The sequence below is a fragment of the Plectropomus leopardus genome, chromosome 9 (genome assembly GCF_026936395.1).
Source record: "Plectropomus leopardus strain MGB_pleo_1.0 chromosome 9, ASM2693639v1, whole genome shotgun sequence".
NCBI lineage: Eukaryota > Metazoa > Chordata > Actinopteri > Perciformes > Serranidae > Plectropomus > Plectropomus leopardus.
In genome coordinates, this window is record NC_142184.1 from 33,455,843 (window position 1) to 33,474,639 (window position 18,797).

The 18,797-nt window shown below is 40.8% G+C and overlaps 1 protein-coding gene across 5 annotated transcripts in view; it reads right to left on the reverse strand.

The window, feature by feature from the left end:
• usp19 (ubiquitin specific peptidase 19) overlaps positions 1-18,797 on the reverse strand; it is a 33,434-nt gene that overhangs the window by 13,881 nt on the left and 756 nt on the right. For 2 of the 5 annotated variants that reach the window (XM_088082578.1, XM_088082576.1), the window contains exons 2-13: positions 17,255-17,636; positions 12,192-12,320; positions 10,345-10,481; positions 9,574-10,158; positions 5,372-5,744; positions 4,944-5,100; positions 4,531-4,602; positions 3,666-3,781; positions 2,487-2,719; positions 1,318-1,510; positions 430-563; positions 53-211 (exon numbers count right to left, since the gene is read on the reverse strand). In XM_088082578.1, coding sequence (XP_087938704.1) covers positions 53-211; positions 430-563; positions 1,318-1,510; positions 2,487-2,719; positions 3,666-3,781; positions 4,531-4,602; positions 4,944-5,100; positions 5,372-5,744; positions 9,574-10,158; positions 10,345-10,481; positions 12,192-12,320; positions 17,255-17,471 — 2,505 coding nt within the window. In that variant the 5' untranslated portion in view covers positions 17,472-17,636. Of the gene's footprint in view, positions 1-52; positions 212-429; positions 564-1,317; positions 1,511-2,486; positions 2,726-3,665; positions 3,782-4,530; positions 4,603-4,943; positions 5,101-5,371; positions 5,745-9,573; positions 10,159-10,344; positions 10,482-12,191; positions 12,321-12,915; positions 13,099-17,254; positions 17,637-18,797 lie in introns of those variants that run through there. The other 3 variants (XM_088082577.1, XM_088082575.1, XM_088082579.1) reach the window with 2 other exon arrangements.

An 18,797-nucleotide genomic window follows, 5' to 3' on the forward strand; every position in this document is an offset into this window, starting at 1 on the left:
ACTTCGAAACCAGACCCCCTGTAGATATCTAATGGGTGAGGAAAACACCCACCTCATCGAGCCTTCCGTCAGAGTCCACCGTCTCTGTGTAAGGTTTATTCTGGATGCGGTTCAAGTCTTCGTGGAGCCCGTCCAACAAGAAAGCCATGAACTCCTGGGCATCGTGCTGGGCGTAACCTGTAAACTGACTGGCTTTACTGGCCACAATGGCCTGTGCAGATACAAACACAGACAACGAGGAAGGAAAGGAGAATTTAAAACATTACTCTGTTTAGCATAAACAAGTTTATCCCACAGAAAGAGTGAATGTTAGAAATCTGATCCATACAGTAAAAAACAGATCGAACACTTCCAGCAGAAAGTTTAGTGTATACTAGTGTATATTACACAGTGTGTATATAAGAAAATCTTCAGGTGCTGCTTTCATACCTTGAGTTTTGAGGGTTGGAAGGCATGATGTGTTCCTTTCCAAAGGGCCCTGAGCAGCACAGCGAAGCCGATGGCGAGCCTGCCTCCTGTTCCCAGTGGGTTATTGCAGTTGATTTCTGCCTCAAATGCTCGATCTGCAGGGACACAGTAAATACAGGCGTGAGGAAGTGGAACCAGACATCACTTACGAGAGTCACTGGCAGCTTAGACATCATAGTAAAAATGATAAGTTTCAGTGAATAAATGCAGAAACAAGCAAGAAGTCTTAAACACTACTGAAACACAGCAATACTTCAGATGAACCTTCCATTTGTTTTAAAAATGTACAGGCCTCAGTGCACATGGAAGGGACAGCTCCTCCTTGAGTTTGCTGCTGGTTATTGTTGTAATGACTAAAAAAGTAATACCCTTTGTATTTTTATATGTCATATATAGTTTAATCAGGTAATGTACTACTATATTCAACCTTTTGCTTCAGTCATCATGCCTAAACTTACCTGATTTTATAGCAATTTTTCAATGCATGAACTACAGAAAGTACATTTTAACTGGCAGATTAAACTAGAAGAAGTCCTCATTAAATTTGCCCTTGTGGGCAGCTTGGCAACGCTCATGTAAGCAGTCACGAAGAGAATATGCAAGCAGAGGCAGCCAATATAACCAGAATTAATAAGCAATAACTATCATAGCATTATCTGTTCATCTGTTCACACCCTGTCTCATTTCTTAGCAACATTAGCAAATGACTGTCTTGAGCAGTAGAATGAAGCAACATAATGAATTATGCATTTGGTTACCTTTAAAAGCTTTTAATCAAATACATATTATATTATAACTGCACTAATTTGAACATACTTAATAAGGATCAGGCCCAAAAAATCTATTTACCATGGAAGTAATCCCTGAGCTCTCTGGTGTTGGACAGGGATTGGATGACACTGTTCATGAAACAGGTGTTGCCGAGGTTGACCAACCCTGTAAAACCAGGCAGGCACACCTTCTTCTCCTCCTCTTCTTCATGGCGCTCATTGCTAGCTGGAGGTGCGTGGGTCATGGGCTGCACCATGCAGGTAGGTTTAGGCTGAGAGAAAAAAGATTTACACACCGATTTTACAATTAGAACAATTAAATATTTATCTTCAACTCTGCCTTCTAGCTATTGACTGCACTGCAATACTTGAATGGCTCTACTGAAGACGGAAAAGTCTTTCCTTTTGCATTTTTAAAAGGTCTGCGTTCATATGATAACATCGTGAGAACGATCTGGACATGGATCTGCAAAAACAACTGAAAACGCTTTAATACTTTTGCCATGCCATTAGCTATTGGTGTAGAGGGGTGATCACACAGAGACGCATCTCACCAGGTGTGACTGCTCCGAAAACACCTTGGAAGCACATCTGGAAAAACAGCTGTGAACCCCGTGGAGCTGGGTTGCGCACGTGGCCAAACTGACATTGACAAGCAGTGCGACTCCGCATCTTGAGCAAAAAACTGAATTTACTTTAATTTTTATGTGCACCCAAAAACTAGCAGAAAACCACACCAGGCAGCAGCAAGAGAAAAGCACTGACAGGCATGCTGTACCAACAATGGTTTTGCTGGCGATGCTTCTCTAGCGACACGCCTCGGTGTGATCGTCCCTTAACTTTGTAATGGAACACCATAGAAGAACACCAAGCGCATGCACAAAGTGCGGCCATGACATCACCATTCTCACAGGATCCACGCATTTCCAGTTTACATGGCGACAGAAGGGATGTCGTTTTCAAAAGACAACACTCTGGAACCCGATTGCAAAAGTTTGCATTTTTAAGCCCCCAAAAATGCTGCCAAAGCGCAACAAAAGTTTAACATTTCATGCAAGAACCACTGCTGTATTAACAGCTCTTATATTATCAATATTTCTTTTGTTCTCACCTTTCTATTCTAAGACTAATAATAATAGTGATATGATGCCAGACCAAACCAACCAGTGTACAAACAACAGTGCTTTTCTTTGCCCCATCTCTTGAGATGATTTACATTGATCACTTATGATTTATCTTTCTGCTCACTGTGGTAACGGTGGGCTCTGGCTTAGTGATAGCAACATGCTCCGAGACAGTGCGAGGAGCCACAGTATCCAGACCGCCATCCTCCACTCTGGATGAAGCTTTAGGGGCCTTGGGTTTCTCCTCCCCAACCCTGGGAGGCTCCTCCTTGGCTGGGAGGCTGTGCTGGCTGCTGCCTGGTTGGCTCTTCTCCATGCAGGCAGGACTGGAGGGCACGGCGACTTTGGCGCCACCCACTGCACCTTAAACAGAGGAGAATGGAGCTTGTGGTAAGAAGATGAAGGTATACAACAAGAGACCTGACCCTGCTGGACACACAGACTTGTAAACTGTGGTTTACAACACACAGCACAACATGGACTGTATATAAAGATGGATGACAGGTCTCCAGTCACTACCACTGTCCAAAGATGAAGCCCAAAAATCCTTTTCATTTGGGAATAGTTTTGAAAAATTAATTTTGTGATATTTGATATTATATTATAAAATTAGAGTGATTTACAATTGTTATTCTTCTCACTGTCTGCTTGTACACATTTTTTGTATCTTCAGCTGACCTGTGTGTATCATCTGAACACGGTCTCCACTTTTTTTAAAGATTTTTTTTGTGCTTTTTGCCTTTATTTGATAGGACAGCTTAAGCGTGAAAAGGGAGAATGGTGTTATGACATGCAACAAAGGGCCGTGGTTGGAATCGAACCTGTGGCCTCTGCAGTGAGGCTGTAGCCTCTGTACATGGGGAGCCCTCTCTACTAGATGAGCTACTGGGTGCCCCACACTGTCTCCACTTATATAAAAAGAAGCAAATTACAATAGTTCTTTCCAGAAATCTTCCAAGGAACTTATTGGGAAGTAATTTCAAAAATTACAAATGCATGACTTAAACTGTTGACAAAATCTACTTTGGAACCATTTCACAGGCTCTCAAGGGCAGCAAGTTTAAGGGGTCACAGAGTCTACAGGCCACATAAGCCTGGCAGGATAGACTGGCACCCATATCTATTTACTGGCTAAGTTACAAAGTTCAAATTCCTGTCATTGAGAGCTACCCTACAGCACACATACATTTGCCTCAGACTTGTACAGTAAAAACGCACACACAAATAACCATGCCAGGGGTTTAACTTAGAAACACACAGGCAGACAGGCCACCTGTCTGTGTGAGAAAAACACCTTGCACACCTTGTGTGGCGGGGGCCTCAAGACCCCCCCAGCGCTGGCTGAGCCTCTTCTTCAGGGTGACGTCCAGTCGGGACGGGGTGAAGGAGTAGCTGCACTGCTCAGGCTGGATCAGGTTCCTAAAGCACAGGAGGGAGAAATGTAGACAGGTCAGATTATAAGACAAAAGACTGACATGAGGCTACAGCTCATCACCGATCTGTTACAAGTGTTTTACCTGCTGAAGTTTGAGAATAATTATTATTTGTTTAACAAAATTAATGAATTAATACATTAACTGTTACCACACAAGTTTACTGAAGACAAGTTTCCATGCTGCTTGGACCTTCGTCAGGTCAAATGTTTGAAAAGATGAAACCACACACACAAACACATACACTCACTCACTCACTCACTCACTCACTCACTCACTCACTCACACACATAAATATAAATAACCTCTGAACCACTCAGGGTGGTAATAAAATTGACAATCAACAATTACATAAATTAAATTGAAGATACATTGGTACAGAGCCCCTCAGGTAACATTTGATTTAAAAAAAAAAAAAAAAGGTGTGGCCACGAGATAGTAATGCATGGCCATGAGACAATTCAACTTCCATAGTGGGATGGTAGTTTATTATGGAGCTGTTAGTTTTAGATTGATGTTATTTATTAATTATGAATAAAGGTTATTATAGTCTTCTTCTTTATTCATGGCTAATGACTGATACTGGAGACACTTGAACCTTTTTTGGAACATTAGTTAGTATGCAAAAGTGCAAAGGAAAGCGTGCAATCTCTGCTTTCTCCAACTGCCCATTAAAAGATTACTTCTTAAAATTTGAATAAAACATTTAACAAATGCATGATTAGCATTGGTTACCTGAGTTTGACTTGCCACTTGAAGACTGTGTTTGGTCCACAGTCTGGATGAAGCCGCAGAAAGTTGGTATCACTGTGAGAGGATGACAAAGAAAGATCACTCACTGGTTGTGTAAAGACATGGAAGCATGATGGCAACCATCCTTTGTTTGAAGCATATTAGGGCTGAACAATCAATCACAATTCTATCTGAACGGCCTGTTGCAATTTTCTACTTGTAAGAGGCACAATATTTATTATACTCAAAGTGTGTGTCAGACCTAAGAAATCATCTTTGTTTGGTGCAGATCCCCGCAAAAATAAAACCATTATCATATTTTTCAACAAAAATGAGAATAAGCACAATTGCAGTATCAGTCAAAATAATCGCAATATATTTTCAAAATTGTTCAGTCCTTTATTCCTATTCACTACCTTGTCTGGAAGATGAGGGTGAAGTCTTGTTCCCTGAAGATGACCCTGGCCGTGTCCCTGCAGATCCCCTTCATATAAACATTGACCACCATCAGGTCCGTGCCCTTCTCGTACGAATCATTCTTCACAAACTGCAGGTTTACCATTGGCTCCGGGGCTGCAGGGAGTTATTACAGCTATAAACAAACTCATTGATGCTGAATAAATCGGTTCTGACAGACTTAAGAGCAACAAACCTGACTGTGTAATACTTTGTTACTGCTGCAGCTATTTACATACATTGGATATATGTGTGACAATGTGGCGTTACAAAAAATTACATAAATAAATTAAATAAGTTGGTTTAAAATGAAAAAAATACAATTTTAACATATGCATGATAATCCAAACCCAGGGTCCTCTGCATTCCCCAAACCTTCTCAACTAACCTTGTTGTTTCATTTCCAGAGGGGGCTCCTCCTTGGACTGGTCCCGCTTCTCCTCTCCGTCACAGCTGCCCTGCCTCTGGGCTGGACCGGGTGAATGGCCTTGTTTGGCAGCCATGCCAGCAACTAGTATCGAACCCGCCTCTCTTGATTCAAGCTGCCGGCTAATCAGAGTATCCTGCTCCGATTCCTGCTCAACAGGCTTTTTCTCTGGCTCAGAGTCAGTTCTATCACCCTGTGTTTCTGAAGAAGCAGAAGAGTCCACTTCCACAGGTTTGAGGCAGTCACTGGTGCTGATGGGAGCTGCTGGTTGGCTATCACTGCCATGTGCTTTTGCTCGAGACCTGTCTGAAGACTGGTTTTGCTTCTCTGCCACCTGAATCAGAAAAGACACAACAAATAATAGTCCAAATCCTCCAGAGAGCTTTCACTAGGGCTCAACGATAAGGACCGCCTGGTTGTCCAGGGCAAGTAAAATGCCAAACCTGGGTTACTAAATCTACCTACTCACTTGCCAAATTAGGCCAGTTAAATACATTATGTGTTTTTGGACTGGAGGAACTTTTTCACAGTTCTAAGAGCACCCCATTTTGTGTCTGCACTACAAAAATTAGGAACAATTGTACAGTCATGGCCAAAGATATCGGCACCCTTGCAATTCTGTCAGATAATACACCACTTCTCCCAGAAAATTGTTGAAATTACAAATGTTTTGGTATTCACGTTTATTTCTTTTGTTTGCATGGGAACAACACAAAAAAGAGAAAAAAGTCAAACTTGATACAATTCCACACAGAACTCAAAAAAGGCACTGGAAAAAATTATTGGCACCCTTAACTTAATATTTGGTAGCAAACCCTTTGGAAAAATAACTGAAATCAGTCGCTTCCTGTTACCATGAATGAGTTTCTTTCACCTCTCTACTGGAATTTTGGACCACTCTGCTTTTGCGAACTGCTCCAGGTCTTTCAGATTTGAAGGATGCCTTCCCCTAACTGCTGTTTAGGGTTGGGTATCGATACCCGGTGTAATCGATTCGATCAGACCCAATCACAATGCAGTATTTCATGTCTTGTTTAGGTGCCGTACTGTGTGCATAGTAAGTGTGCAGCCAACAGAGAGGGAACAAGCGAGAGAGAGAGAGAGAGTGAGGGAGAGGGAGAGAGAGGGAGAGAGAGAGAGAGAGTGTGAGTGTGTGTGTGTGCACGCGCACGTCAGTGACTGTGACAGTAAATCTGCAGCAACTAGGCCGCAAGTTAAACGTAGCGTGCAGTGTGTGAACAGCAAAGCCTTTTTAAACTGGATTTTATACCATTTTAAATAATCTTTTAATCTTCAGACCTCTTGACTACACTTCTGCTATTTTTACTTTTTGTAGAGTTTTATTTTACATTTTTTAATCATTTAGTAATTCATGTTACCTTTTGTATCTTATCTTTTTTCTCTTTTCTTGTGTAGCTGTAACGTTTATTATGTTCTTATGTTTTATTACTCTGTAAAGCACTTTTGCCCTCTTGTAGAAAATATGGTAAATGGACAGTAAATGAATGGTAATTGGACTATACTTGTATAGCGCTTTTTTAGTCTTATTGACCACTCAAAGCACTTTAACACTACATGTCACATTCACCCAGTCACACACACATTCACACACTGGTGGCCGAGGCTACCTTACAAGGTGCCACCTGCTACTCAGTAATCATTCATTCACACACACAGCATGCCACACACACACACGCACACACACACACACACACACACACACACACACACACACACACACACACACACACACACACACACACACACACACACACACACACACACACACACACACACACACCACGTAAGCAGGCTAGCCCAAAAGTTAGCAAAGAAAGTTAGCTTCAAAGCAGAGTTTGAGTTTTTTCTTAGAAATTTGCAACTACAGAAATTCAGAATATCAGAGTTTTCTTTGCGACATTAGTGTAGGAAATTACTTTTTTTTCACAGAATATTGCCCTTCCTTTTTTTCATCTACAACAGCCCTAATACAGTGTCATACTTCTTAAAGGAACTGGAGACAAAGTAGAAGCAATTAATTCCTTGTGTTTGGCAGAGTTTCTCCCAAATCCATTTCTTCTTCCCCTCACTGCATTTATGAAGAGAAAAGCTGACAGTTCAGACCAATGCCATGAACAGTACAGTATAAGTCAACTCTTCTGTTACAGCTGAAGCATCAAAAGTTGACGCTTTTAACACTAGATGCGATGAAAACACCTCACTACACTACACACACGAGACAGAGAACAGTTTCTCTGTTGTGTAGTTCACTACTCTTTATCAGGCAATCTGTGTGAACAATCTGTGAGACTGCTGACAGAGGCATTGAGTTCATCTGCAGAAGCAGTTATAAGGTAGAGTGTTTGCAGTTTGTAATGATGTTTAATAAAAATCACAAGTCTCTTCCAAGCTCATGAAAAGGCAAAGCCCACACAAGCCAGATGGTGTTACTGGCTGTAATATTACTCACTCGGAGTGCCGAATGATTTGAGGAAATATTCCAACTGTGATTTTTTTCCCTACATGTGGTATATATACAGTAGTATAGCTGATATACCATAATCACAAATTCTTTTTGTTTCTAAATGAACAGCATCAGATGACGGCTTGTTGTTGAGGTTCTCAAAGGATTCAAAACAGTCAGTATGTTTACATGATCATAGAAAAAGTGGAATTATTGTGTTAGTCCGACTAAAACTGGAGTTTTAAAATACATGTAAACATGTCTGAAATCAGACTAAATTGAATTTCTTGAAATCGCACTCACACACCCAGACAATGCAATTGGAAGTTGAGCTATTCTGTCACGTCAACACCTTAGCTGGACTTTAACTGAACTACGCGTTCTACGCATGCTCCTTGTCGCCACACTGGCCTCCCTCTGTGTACAGATAGGCACTGTCCGTCACTCATGGGAGAAGGGGGCGGGGGCTGCTGCAAAGCGGGCCAGGCATTTTTTTTTAAAAAAGTAAGCACTAAAGAGGGACTTGTGTGTTTAATTTTGGCTTGGGTATGGGACATACAACTTAAAAAGGTAGGATTTTTTATTTGTTTTAAATAAAAAAAGTCACACCCTGGCCTCTGAAAAGTAAAGTACTGTCCCACAACACCAGCACGAAAGCTAAGCATTTGTTATGGGCGGATCAGTTTGAAATACTGCAGGGAGTAATGGAACAGGAAGGAGCAGCCACAGTGAGCTGTTAGGTGAAGAGCTGCACATTTCAGCTTCTTATTGATGTTACCAACTACTTTTCTTTTACCAACATTGTAAGGTTATTTTAGCATTGGGTTTAAATCCAAATAGGTGCTTTTGCTTTCTGCTTTTACACCAAATCCTCAGCCATTGTCTTTTTGGTCAACTCTTCTTCAGAGATAAGTGAAATTTTACTGATGCTACTCTGTGCTGTGCTGTGCTGCTGTGTGAAGCAGACACTGTCAGTTTATGATTATAGTGTCTGTCTTTTGATTACAAACAGACAAAAATAAAGCACAACAATAGCCAAAATGATGCTAGAAGCAGTGATGTAATGTAACACCAGTTACACAAACTACTGCAGCAAAGCTATGGTATACTTCATGTTACCCATGATATCAGCTACATAGTTTAGTAAATTGGCAAAATGCTGGTGTTGGATAAGTGCGCTCTCATGTATAAATAAAATGAAGACAAGTCAAATCTGACGATTTACACAATTTCTATTCGATTAATCCATTACTCAATTCTCAAAAAGACTGCACCTATTTTGATATACAATTGCTTATTTAAGTATTTTTTTGGCGAAATGCCGAGAATGATCTGGTGTCATCTTCTGAAACTGGGAATATTTGCTGGTTTTCTCCCACTTGTGAGACAGTAAACTCAATATCTTTGGATTGGTATGGCATACAATGATTTAGCTGCAGCAATAGAATGTCAGGCTGACAATCCCTGATATTACACTGTAAGATCTGCTCTATAAAAACGTTTTAAATAAAGTCAGTCTCACAGAATGACAATTAGTATTAATTGGTTTTTCAAAACAGTATTCTGAACTTTGTAACTACAAATTACGACATGGCTAATATTCATGTTTGTGTACATTATTGAAACAAGTTCATTCTGAATGAAAGTTACACACTAGGAGTGTTCAGAAATGTAACTGAAATGTCAAGAGTTTTCGCACCTGAGTTTTGTTGGTATGGCTGCCGGCAGTGACACCAACTCCTGGTTGCTGTTCCTGGCTACTGCCCAATCTCTCTGCTCTGTTGTCTCCATCTCTGCGTTGCGTCTGCGGGCTCCGACCAGCGGGCAGGTGTGTGTATGGAACTTTACCACCAGCTGTTGTCGACTCCACAGAGTGTGTGTCCCTGTCGGCAGGTGGCGTGGCCTCCTTGGTGGTTTTGGGCAACCGTACAGTGGTGCGCTTGGCACTGGGTTCCTGAGGCTGCTGCTTGCTTTGCGTGACTGGAACAGGCTTGCTGGTGGTGGTTGAGCCGTCTCGAGCTCCACTTTTCACCCCTACAGAGTCTGTAGCGGCCTTGTCACATGCTGGTTTGTTTTTCAGGCCGCGCTTCACACCGCGCTCGGCTTTGCTGCCGCTGCGTTTTGACTCACCATGTGCAGGTGAGGAAGGAGGCTGAGGCTGGAGCTGTGGCTGCGAGGAGGACAGTTTGGGTTTCTCTAATGGCTCTGAGGCAACAGGCTTCATGTCCAGCTCCTTGTCCTTTTTGGTCTCTGTGGGTACTGCCTCCCTCTCCTTTTTGTTTGACTTAAGCAGAGGACACGAAGGGGAAAACATTTTATTATTTAACCAAAAGCAGACTGTGCTGAAGACCCCTCACTCATAATTAAAATAAAATATTACATGCTAAAAAAAAACACATCACATAAAACAAGATACAAATGTCTTCATATAAGGACAAATAGGAAAAATACCTTATCTTATGTGACTCACCTTAAGTGAAGGCCAGATGTGAAAAGGAATCTTTTTGTGCATGATGACGTGCAGGAAACCTCCCTTCTCCTTGTACTGGACTCTGCTACACGAGGCCTCTATTTCCTCCTGCAAATGGCAGCTCCACTGTCGTCCATCTGATCAATAACAAGCATACAGAGGTTATCAGAGCAGAACACACACTGTGCAGTTTTTTCATTTATTCAAACTGCAATAAAGACAAGATAGAAGAGTCTATGAGCAGTATGTTTAAAGGAGCAGTGTGTAGGATTTAGTGGCACCTAAGTCCCAGTTAGGATTCCATTAATGTTCAATATTCAGGAGGATTTTAAGGGAATTTGAATTATCTATAGAGGTCTCTTCCTCTCCAAAATTAAGGGACAAGGTTTTTAAACCACTAAAAACACTGATTAAAGCAGTTTCATGTTACAAATCACTGTTTCTCTTATGCTGTTTGACACATCACAGATGGGCCACTAGCCCAGCACCTGCTAATGTGTGCTCACCTTTTTTTCTCTGATAACTTAATATCCAGAAGTTCAGGAGGTTTCTACAAGTGGCTGATACAAAATAGTGAAAGGCTTTATCTAGAGCCCAGTCTGGTATGTCTGTTCTGGGCTGCTGGAAAAACATTGTGGTGCAACATGGCTGACGCTGTGGACGAGGACCCGCACCCTATGAAGATAGAGACGGCTAATGCTAAGGTAATCAAACATGTTGATTCTTCTTTCAGGTGATTACACACGGATGAAAACATACTTATTATAATCCATTTATATATGCCACTAAATCCTACACACTAGACCTTTCAGTTAGAACATGTGGTTCAAGGGATATTTCAAATAGTTCAAAATTAAAATTTGATCAATATCCACCCACCCTCATGCTGATGGAAAGTTGAGTTAAGTTTTATAGTATAAAGCACTGTCGGAGATTCATGGGAAAAAAGCGTTGCACTCAAACAATTGACACAAATAATACATAATAAAACCACAAAATGTCTCTATACTGCTTGTCCAAAGTAATCCAAGTGTCCTGAAGCCCCGATGTGCCAAGTTGTTTTGCAAATGTCACCATGTCTTTAGACTTGTTGTACCCTGTAGCTCCAAGTGTGGGAGCCTTGTTCATATGTACATGCACGTGCAAGACCAACAAGAGCTTAAGGTGTCTGCACGCCAGTGTTTACATGCTACCCGGAAGCCTCTCCTCCACATAGTAGTTTTAAATCAGACAAAGGGACTTGTTGCTTGCTGCTAACTCCACAAGTCTGTCTCTGTGTGTGGGGGAGACTTGCAGGTAGCCTGTAAACACTGGCGTGCAGATACTGCGAGCGGTCGTTGGTCTTGCATATGCCAAATTACAGGAACGTGGCTCACCCACTGGGAGCTACTGGCTACAACAAAAGTACAAACATGGTGCCAGGGGTGGTTTTCAAAACAACTTCAGGGCACTCGGATTAACTTAGGACAAGCAGTATGGAAACATTTCACGTTTTATTATGTTTTTTTTATATTTGAAACCTGGTCACCATTTGCTTCAATTGTTTGGTAGATTTGTGCAACACCTTTTCCCTGTGAACCTTTGGCAGTGTTTTGTGGACTGTAAAACTTCACCCGTCTTTCCATCAGCATGAGGGTGAGTAAATGACAGTTTTTTTATTTTAGGGTAACAATCTGTTTCACATGCAAACCCCTGAGGCAGGTTTGATGTTCAAAAAGGTCTAAACCCAAATGGTCGATGTTATGCCTCTCTCCTTTGTGGTTGTATTTTAAAATCGCTCAACCCACTTTTTTCATTTACGCTTCACTGCAGCTTCTTATCATGTTACACACTTTCCCGAGACTTACCTGGGAAGCACACAAGGCAGTTTGTGTCAGTAAAGGTGGTGTTGATATCCTCTATCCTCTGCACCCCCTCCCCACAGCGCAGTCTGACAGTCACTTCATTGACATTCTGCTTCCAGTCCACAAACACATCTGAAACGCACAAAGCAATGGACAGTCACTTAGATGTGAAATCAGAGAAGGTTCTCCATCTCTGCCCTGATCATGAAAATGCATTCTTAAATATTAGCCACGGGCCTGAGCAACACTGACATTCAATTTTTTAGGATCAGATAAGAGAGAAAGCAGTCAATCCCATCTGGCAAATATGGACACAGGGAATGAAAAGAAAACACACTGGGCACGAAAGCAGAAACCATTGGACTTTTAAGCAACAACAGTGCTAAACATACTGTATCTCTACTACCCTTAGAGAATATGCACACACTGAATTGCACCTGCTCACAAATTCACATGGGGCATACCATCACACACAGGCTCAAGTGGGTCAGTCCAGCATTCAGGCACAAACTGAAGCAGACAGTACAGTGAACTCAGCAATCACAGATGGGACATCTAAAATTGTCTGCGCCACACAAACTGTACACCAAGTAAACAATGGCTGTGAGGCAAATTATCAATTTATTTTAGAAAACATGCAACCAAGCTATACACATGCTTCTCAAAGGAGAATCAAGAGTGGAAACTTTGACAGAAATATCCCCACATGAAAAACAAGAACACATACCATTTTTCATAGTGACCTCAAAGTCGTAGCAGTGATTAAAAAGAAAATATCATCCCAAATGTACAGAGAGGGCTAGATTCCCTGCTGGCAAAAGAAGTCACGTACAGATCTGAAACACACTTTCTTTAGTCTTCAACAACAGTATGAGAGCGTCCACTTTCCCACCGTCACTTCTTCACTCTCACCCCCTCTCTCAAACTTAATCGCTCTAAAAAGGTCATAAGCAACACCCAATCCCCTCCAGCTGGTGACAGTTGCATTTCAAGTGGAGCCACGCCACAGTGAACTCTCATGCCCCCTGCTGGACCTGGTGTATTCAGCACCCTTGGCAAGCTTTCCATGTCCCTTGCCCCAGAAATGAACATTGTACGTATACTACGTGATTACTGTGGACAAATAATTCATTTAGATTCATATAAACAGTTGATCACTGTAACCATCATAACCTGTTAAAATGTTTCCACTATGCCTTTTAATAATATTCCCACTTTTGCCCGACTGATATTGGTTTTTTAAGTCTGATGCTAATACTGATTTTTGGGAGTTTTCAAAGTCTGATAACTTGCTTTATATCAGCTTAAGGATTTTTAAAAAACAATATGTACGCATTTCATAAACAAACAATCTTGAAAACGATCTCTTAAATTTTGTTCTTTTAAAAATGTATTTATTTTTGATGGATGTAGCTGCCATGATGTCACCAATTGTTTTGTGAACTGTGGTTTAGAAGTGAGTTCAGAATTTCCGCCATTGCCATTTTGGTTTTTTGTAGAGTGGTGCATGCTGTATTATTTACATTTTGCATTTATCAAAGGACATATGGTAGAGTGATTCTCTTAAAAAGACAAACTGCACCAGTATGGCAACATTTTGGACTCGGAGCCGCCAAAGGGGTGTCCTTACTGGCTGCAGTGGCTGTTATGAGCTGAGGCGTGTACCAAGAGCTCCAGTGTTACTTGATGCTAAGTGATAGTTAGACTTTTTTTTCTGTTGGGACATGATGTTATTATGTTCCACTCAAGAGCGGCTGCTGAGTCAAGGGCGACACCTGGTAAAATTTGATAAACCAGTCCAGTCCAGTGTTTGGCTTAATATCAAACCAATTTAGTAATTTTCACACTGGCCCAACCTATTGGGAACAATTGAAAAAGGATGCCTGCACTCAGTTTGCCTTATGGGAACTCTGTTGACCTCAAAACTATTTCTGTTCTGCAGTTTCTCGTTACTTATTGACTGACATATACGACAATACCAATGTACTATATCTGCAATACGCTAATATTGGTCTAGCTCTTATTCCTGCAGTGACAGTTGTTTTATATTAAGCCTGATGCAACTGCTCAACATGGACAAGAGCGCCTCAGATGGCAAACTAAAGCAACCACCGAGACATGGTTTAAAAGTTGGCACCAGCATGTGTACTAACAGGATTAATGTTTGGCAGCTTTTGAAGAAGACGGTATGCACAGAGAAAGAAAGAGCCAGGGCACTCTCGTGACACTGACAAAACCAGGTTTCTCAGGCAAGGGGCAGACACTCTCTCAGCTAGAAATGACAGCATTTCAGAGTAATGCAGAAAAACAGTAACACAAACACTGGAGCACAAACACAGCCCTCTTTTGAAAAATATCAAAAGAAGCAGCATGATAACACATACACACCGTGCCAGCATAGTAACGAGTGTCCACTTGCAATACATAGCACTAACCAATCAAAACACAACCCATTTAATCTCCTTGTGTACCCATTCTCACTGCATTAGCAAGAAGTAGCCTAGTCTATGATTTGTTTAAAATACCTTTTGGGGATAATCAGCTAGGCAACATTGAGAGCAAACACCAAATGATGCTGATGAGCATGATTAAGTATCTATCAGAGAATGCATTGATCCAATATCAAGTATCCGTATGGGCTGCTAAGATCTATTATCAAAGCTTCCCTTTGACCTAAAATCTAAAAAAACACAAAAATTAGCAAGCAAAAAAACAACCATCTATTCAAGAAATGTAACACATTTGCTTCCATGTTGACACACATAAACAAAATGCTGCACATCCTATTTTCCACTTGACAAGTGGAACAGATACAATGCCACATTATACTTTTTGTAACTCTCCATGATTACTTCACACTTAATAAGGTATTTTTTTACCATATGAAGTGGTGGGTCAGCTGTATTTTAACTGTGTTTGAAGCAGAAGATGTTCCCACTATATTTACGGTCTGAATAACACAATATTGGGCTGAATGAAATGACTTTCTCATTTCAGATATAGTTTACACCTGGCCATGTCACACCTGTGACAACTACATGCTGGGTTGATCCGAGTGTTACTATTAATATTATTAAAACACTACAGTTAATTTAACAACACCGGATTGTTACTCAGTATTGACAGATACTCAACATTTTAATACACCAGTTCTGTGGCAAAATAACTAAAGAGGAACTGCTTTTCACTGTCTAGGTGACTTGTATGTTCACAGACTTTGGACTTGTATGACTTGTTTATACTTCCTCCTACTCCTTTTCCAACATGTAAGATGCAAGTTCTTGTTGCTTATTTGTATTTATTCATTGAGTATAGGTTATCAGCCATTTTTGTTATTGCCATTTTGGTTAATTTTTATTTGTTTGATGGTTTGTTTGACATGGTCTAAATATCTACTGATTTATCCATCCATCTATATCTATATATACTGTATATCTAAATGGTGTTGTGAATTATCAGGCTCTTTGGCAGGTGGACTCTTTTATCCACCTGCCACTGTGGCTGGTGAACTCCAAAATCTACCAACCACTTTATAGAATACCAACACATTTTTAGCTGGCGAGTGAAGAAAATCTCGCAGGCACTTGCATATTTTAACAACATTTGGCGGGTGGCTGGTTCTCATTTCCAACACTGCTCTTTGGTCTCAATCTCAATCTCCAGGGATGAACTACTGTCAGGCATATCAATCACATGAATGCAATCCCAATACTGCAATCATTCTTATGCGGCACAAATAAAGGACGAGGAAATAAGGTTGTTTTCCGTTGAACACCTACAAGGATAAGCACGCAGATTTTTTACTACAAAGGAAAACAAAGCAAAGTAAACATGAAAATGGATATCTGAAGTAAAGGGAAATCACACATTTCATTTACCTTTACAAGAATTATGCAGAATACTTAAGAGTGATAAATACTTCAGTGCAGGTTCTACAGTTCTCTCCCTTTTTAAATTTAAACTGATCCTTTATCATATCTAGATGTACAAAACATTTCCTGGATCTTTAAATACACAAAGCAGGGTTTACTGAGGACTACCACAACACGTATTATGTGACACACACACAACCCAGAATAAATGGAATGTACACTATGTACAAAGTGGTCAGCTCATAGAAAAAAGCAATCAGGCGGCAGCATAAAGTGCAACAAAAGGATGAAATTGACAACACTGCAACTTCATAAGAGGCCGCGTGTTTTCTTTCCATCACAGAATTGTGATGACTACAGATGACTAAAACTAAACTAAATATGCAGAAATTGCTGTATTAATGTGTTTAACAATTCATGCCATAAATGTCTCAACGAATGACAGAACACACCTTATAAACATGAAACTGTGTTTCCCAGATAATAATGTCAAACTGTGTGTTCTTGTGATCAACACCAGAGGTCATCAACATTTTTCATATCATGGACCCCATCACCGATACACATAAGGTCAGAGAACCACATTGATAAGATTCTGCTTCAGGGACCTCCATCTGAAAATATTTTGGTTGTTAAATATGACTAAGACTAGAATTCTACAGTAGTCAAATGTTGAGGCATTACCCACTGAGGAAGTGAAACTTATGATCATAATATTTACTCTTACAACTATTATTCAACTTGGGGCTCACTTCTATAGTGAATCAAAATAGTGAAAATATATTCTGCTCTGGGATCCCCTTGGAACTCCCTCAAGGATGTGTGGGGGGTCCCTGGATCCCTGGCAGGTAATGCTTGCAGATTAACAAGATTTACTGCTACTAGCTGTTTAACAAACAACAATATGTTTCATCAAAATACTTGGCTACAAAACACTAAAATCACAATAATATTGTATTTTGGATACAGTATTGTGATAACACATACCCTAGCAAAAGGTAATAACTGAAAAGCATTACCATATTTTCATTATGTGTATTGTGTGTACACTACAATATCTAACCTGCAGTGTGGTTTGAATGTGTTAATCCATTTGATTTTCTTGTAAAAGTAACTGTTTAGCCTGACAAATATTAGTCTATTAATCAGTAGCAAATGTTTTATTACTTGCACAACACATTTAGTCCTACTCACCTTTCTTGACCTCTGCAATAACCCCGTCTACTGCTGCAGCGGCTAACCTCTTGGCCTCTCTGCTCTCCTGGTTGGCCCTGTCCTTCTGCTTCTTCTTACTGGTACTGGAGGACAAATCTGAGCTGTTGTCCCTACCACTGCCTCCTCTTTGCTGAGCCCCACCTCGACGGCCCACCGTTTCGTTACCAGCCACTCCACTTCCACCACTGCTGGCCATCTTCGGGCACTTGGCACTGACAGGCCGCCCGTCGCCGGAATCACTACCACTGCTGGGGTCTGGATCTGAGGTGTGCCTCTTCCTGCCTGGCCCGGCTATCTTGGCGATGATACTGGTCTGAACTCTCCCAGAACAGAATCAGGAAGGCTAGTAAGGGATGGGGACCTGAGGAAGAGGACAGGGAGACATTTAATGGTGTGGTGAAGAATCTAATAGTGATGTCCAGTGAGTATTTGGCATCAACATGTGCAAAATGCAAGGTTTAACATTTCATTGGTATATTAGTATATTTAGTTTGTATAATGCACACACACACACACACACGTTTACAAACACTAAGGTCCAAAAACCAAGCTTGCTAGATGGGTTCTGGGGCATGCTTCCCTAAAAAAAGTTTTGAGTTCCCTGATCTAAATATGTGTATTTTAAGACATCTGGAGAGCAATAATTGGACAACAATAGCTTTAAAACCATGTCAGTGGGCAGTAGCATAAATCATACAAAAATACATAACTATTAGGGGTCTAAAGGTGGTCCCCCAGCAAAAAAATAATAATAAATTCAAATACATTTCCTGCATTTCTACACCATTTGCACTAGTCAAGGTTAGTTAGATTGAGGGTGTAGAGAACAGCATAATCACTGGGTGGACACAGAATTAAAAAAATAGAGAATAATCATAATCAGGGGCAGACTTTACCATTAGCCCCCCAACTAAAGGGCCCTCTATTATGGTTAAATATGAACAATACTGGATAATCTTACAAGTCTAACTCATTGCCCCCCAAAATAACTTACAACAGGCCCCCAAAGCTCCCTTTTAAACAATTGTATACTTATAATACATACAGAGGTCTTGACCTCAGTGGTATGTACGCCCATGTGAAGTACACACGGACATTATGTCTTAAAACGTAAACATATTTCTCAGCACATAACGTTAGCCGAACAAGACCGTCGTTGCTTCGTTTCCTTAGCATAGCAGCAGCAAGTAGCAAGTTGCTAGCTTGGACAGTCAAATGACAAACAAAGGACAGCAGCTACATCAGCCATCTTATTCGGCGTTCAGTACAGCACATTTCCGAAAACATGGGTGATGTTCATTAAGCTAGCTAACAAGCTTAACAATGCAGCTTCCCGTTACTGGAGCTGTTAGCTTGGGAAGTGGCAAGTTAGCCGGCCGACTGCAGAGGTTCGTTTATTTTAATGCACATGTGTTTTGGACTGTCATGTGCCTGTCGACATGAGACATATACATCTGCCATTAGCGTTTGACTAACGTTATTTTTCTGAAAATCATGTCTTCTCAACCTAATTTATTTTAAT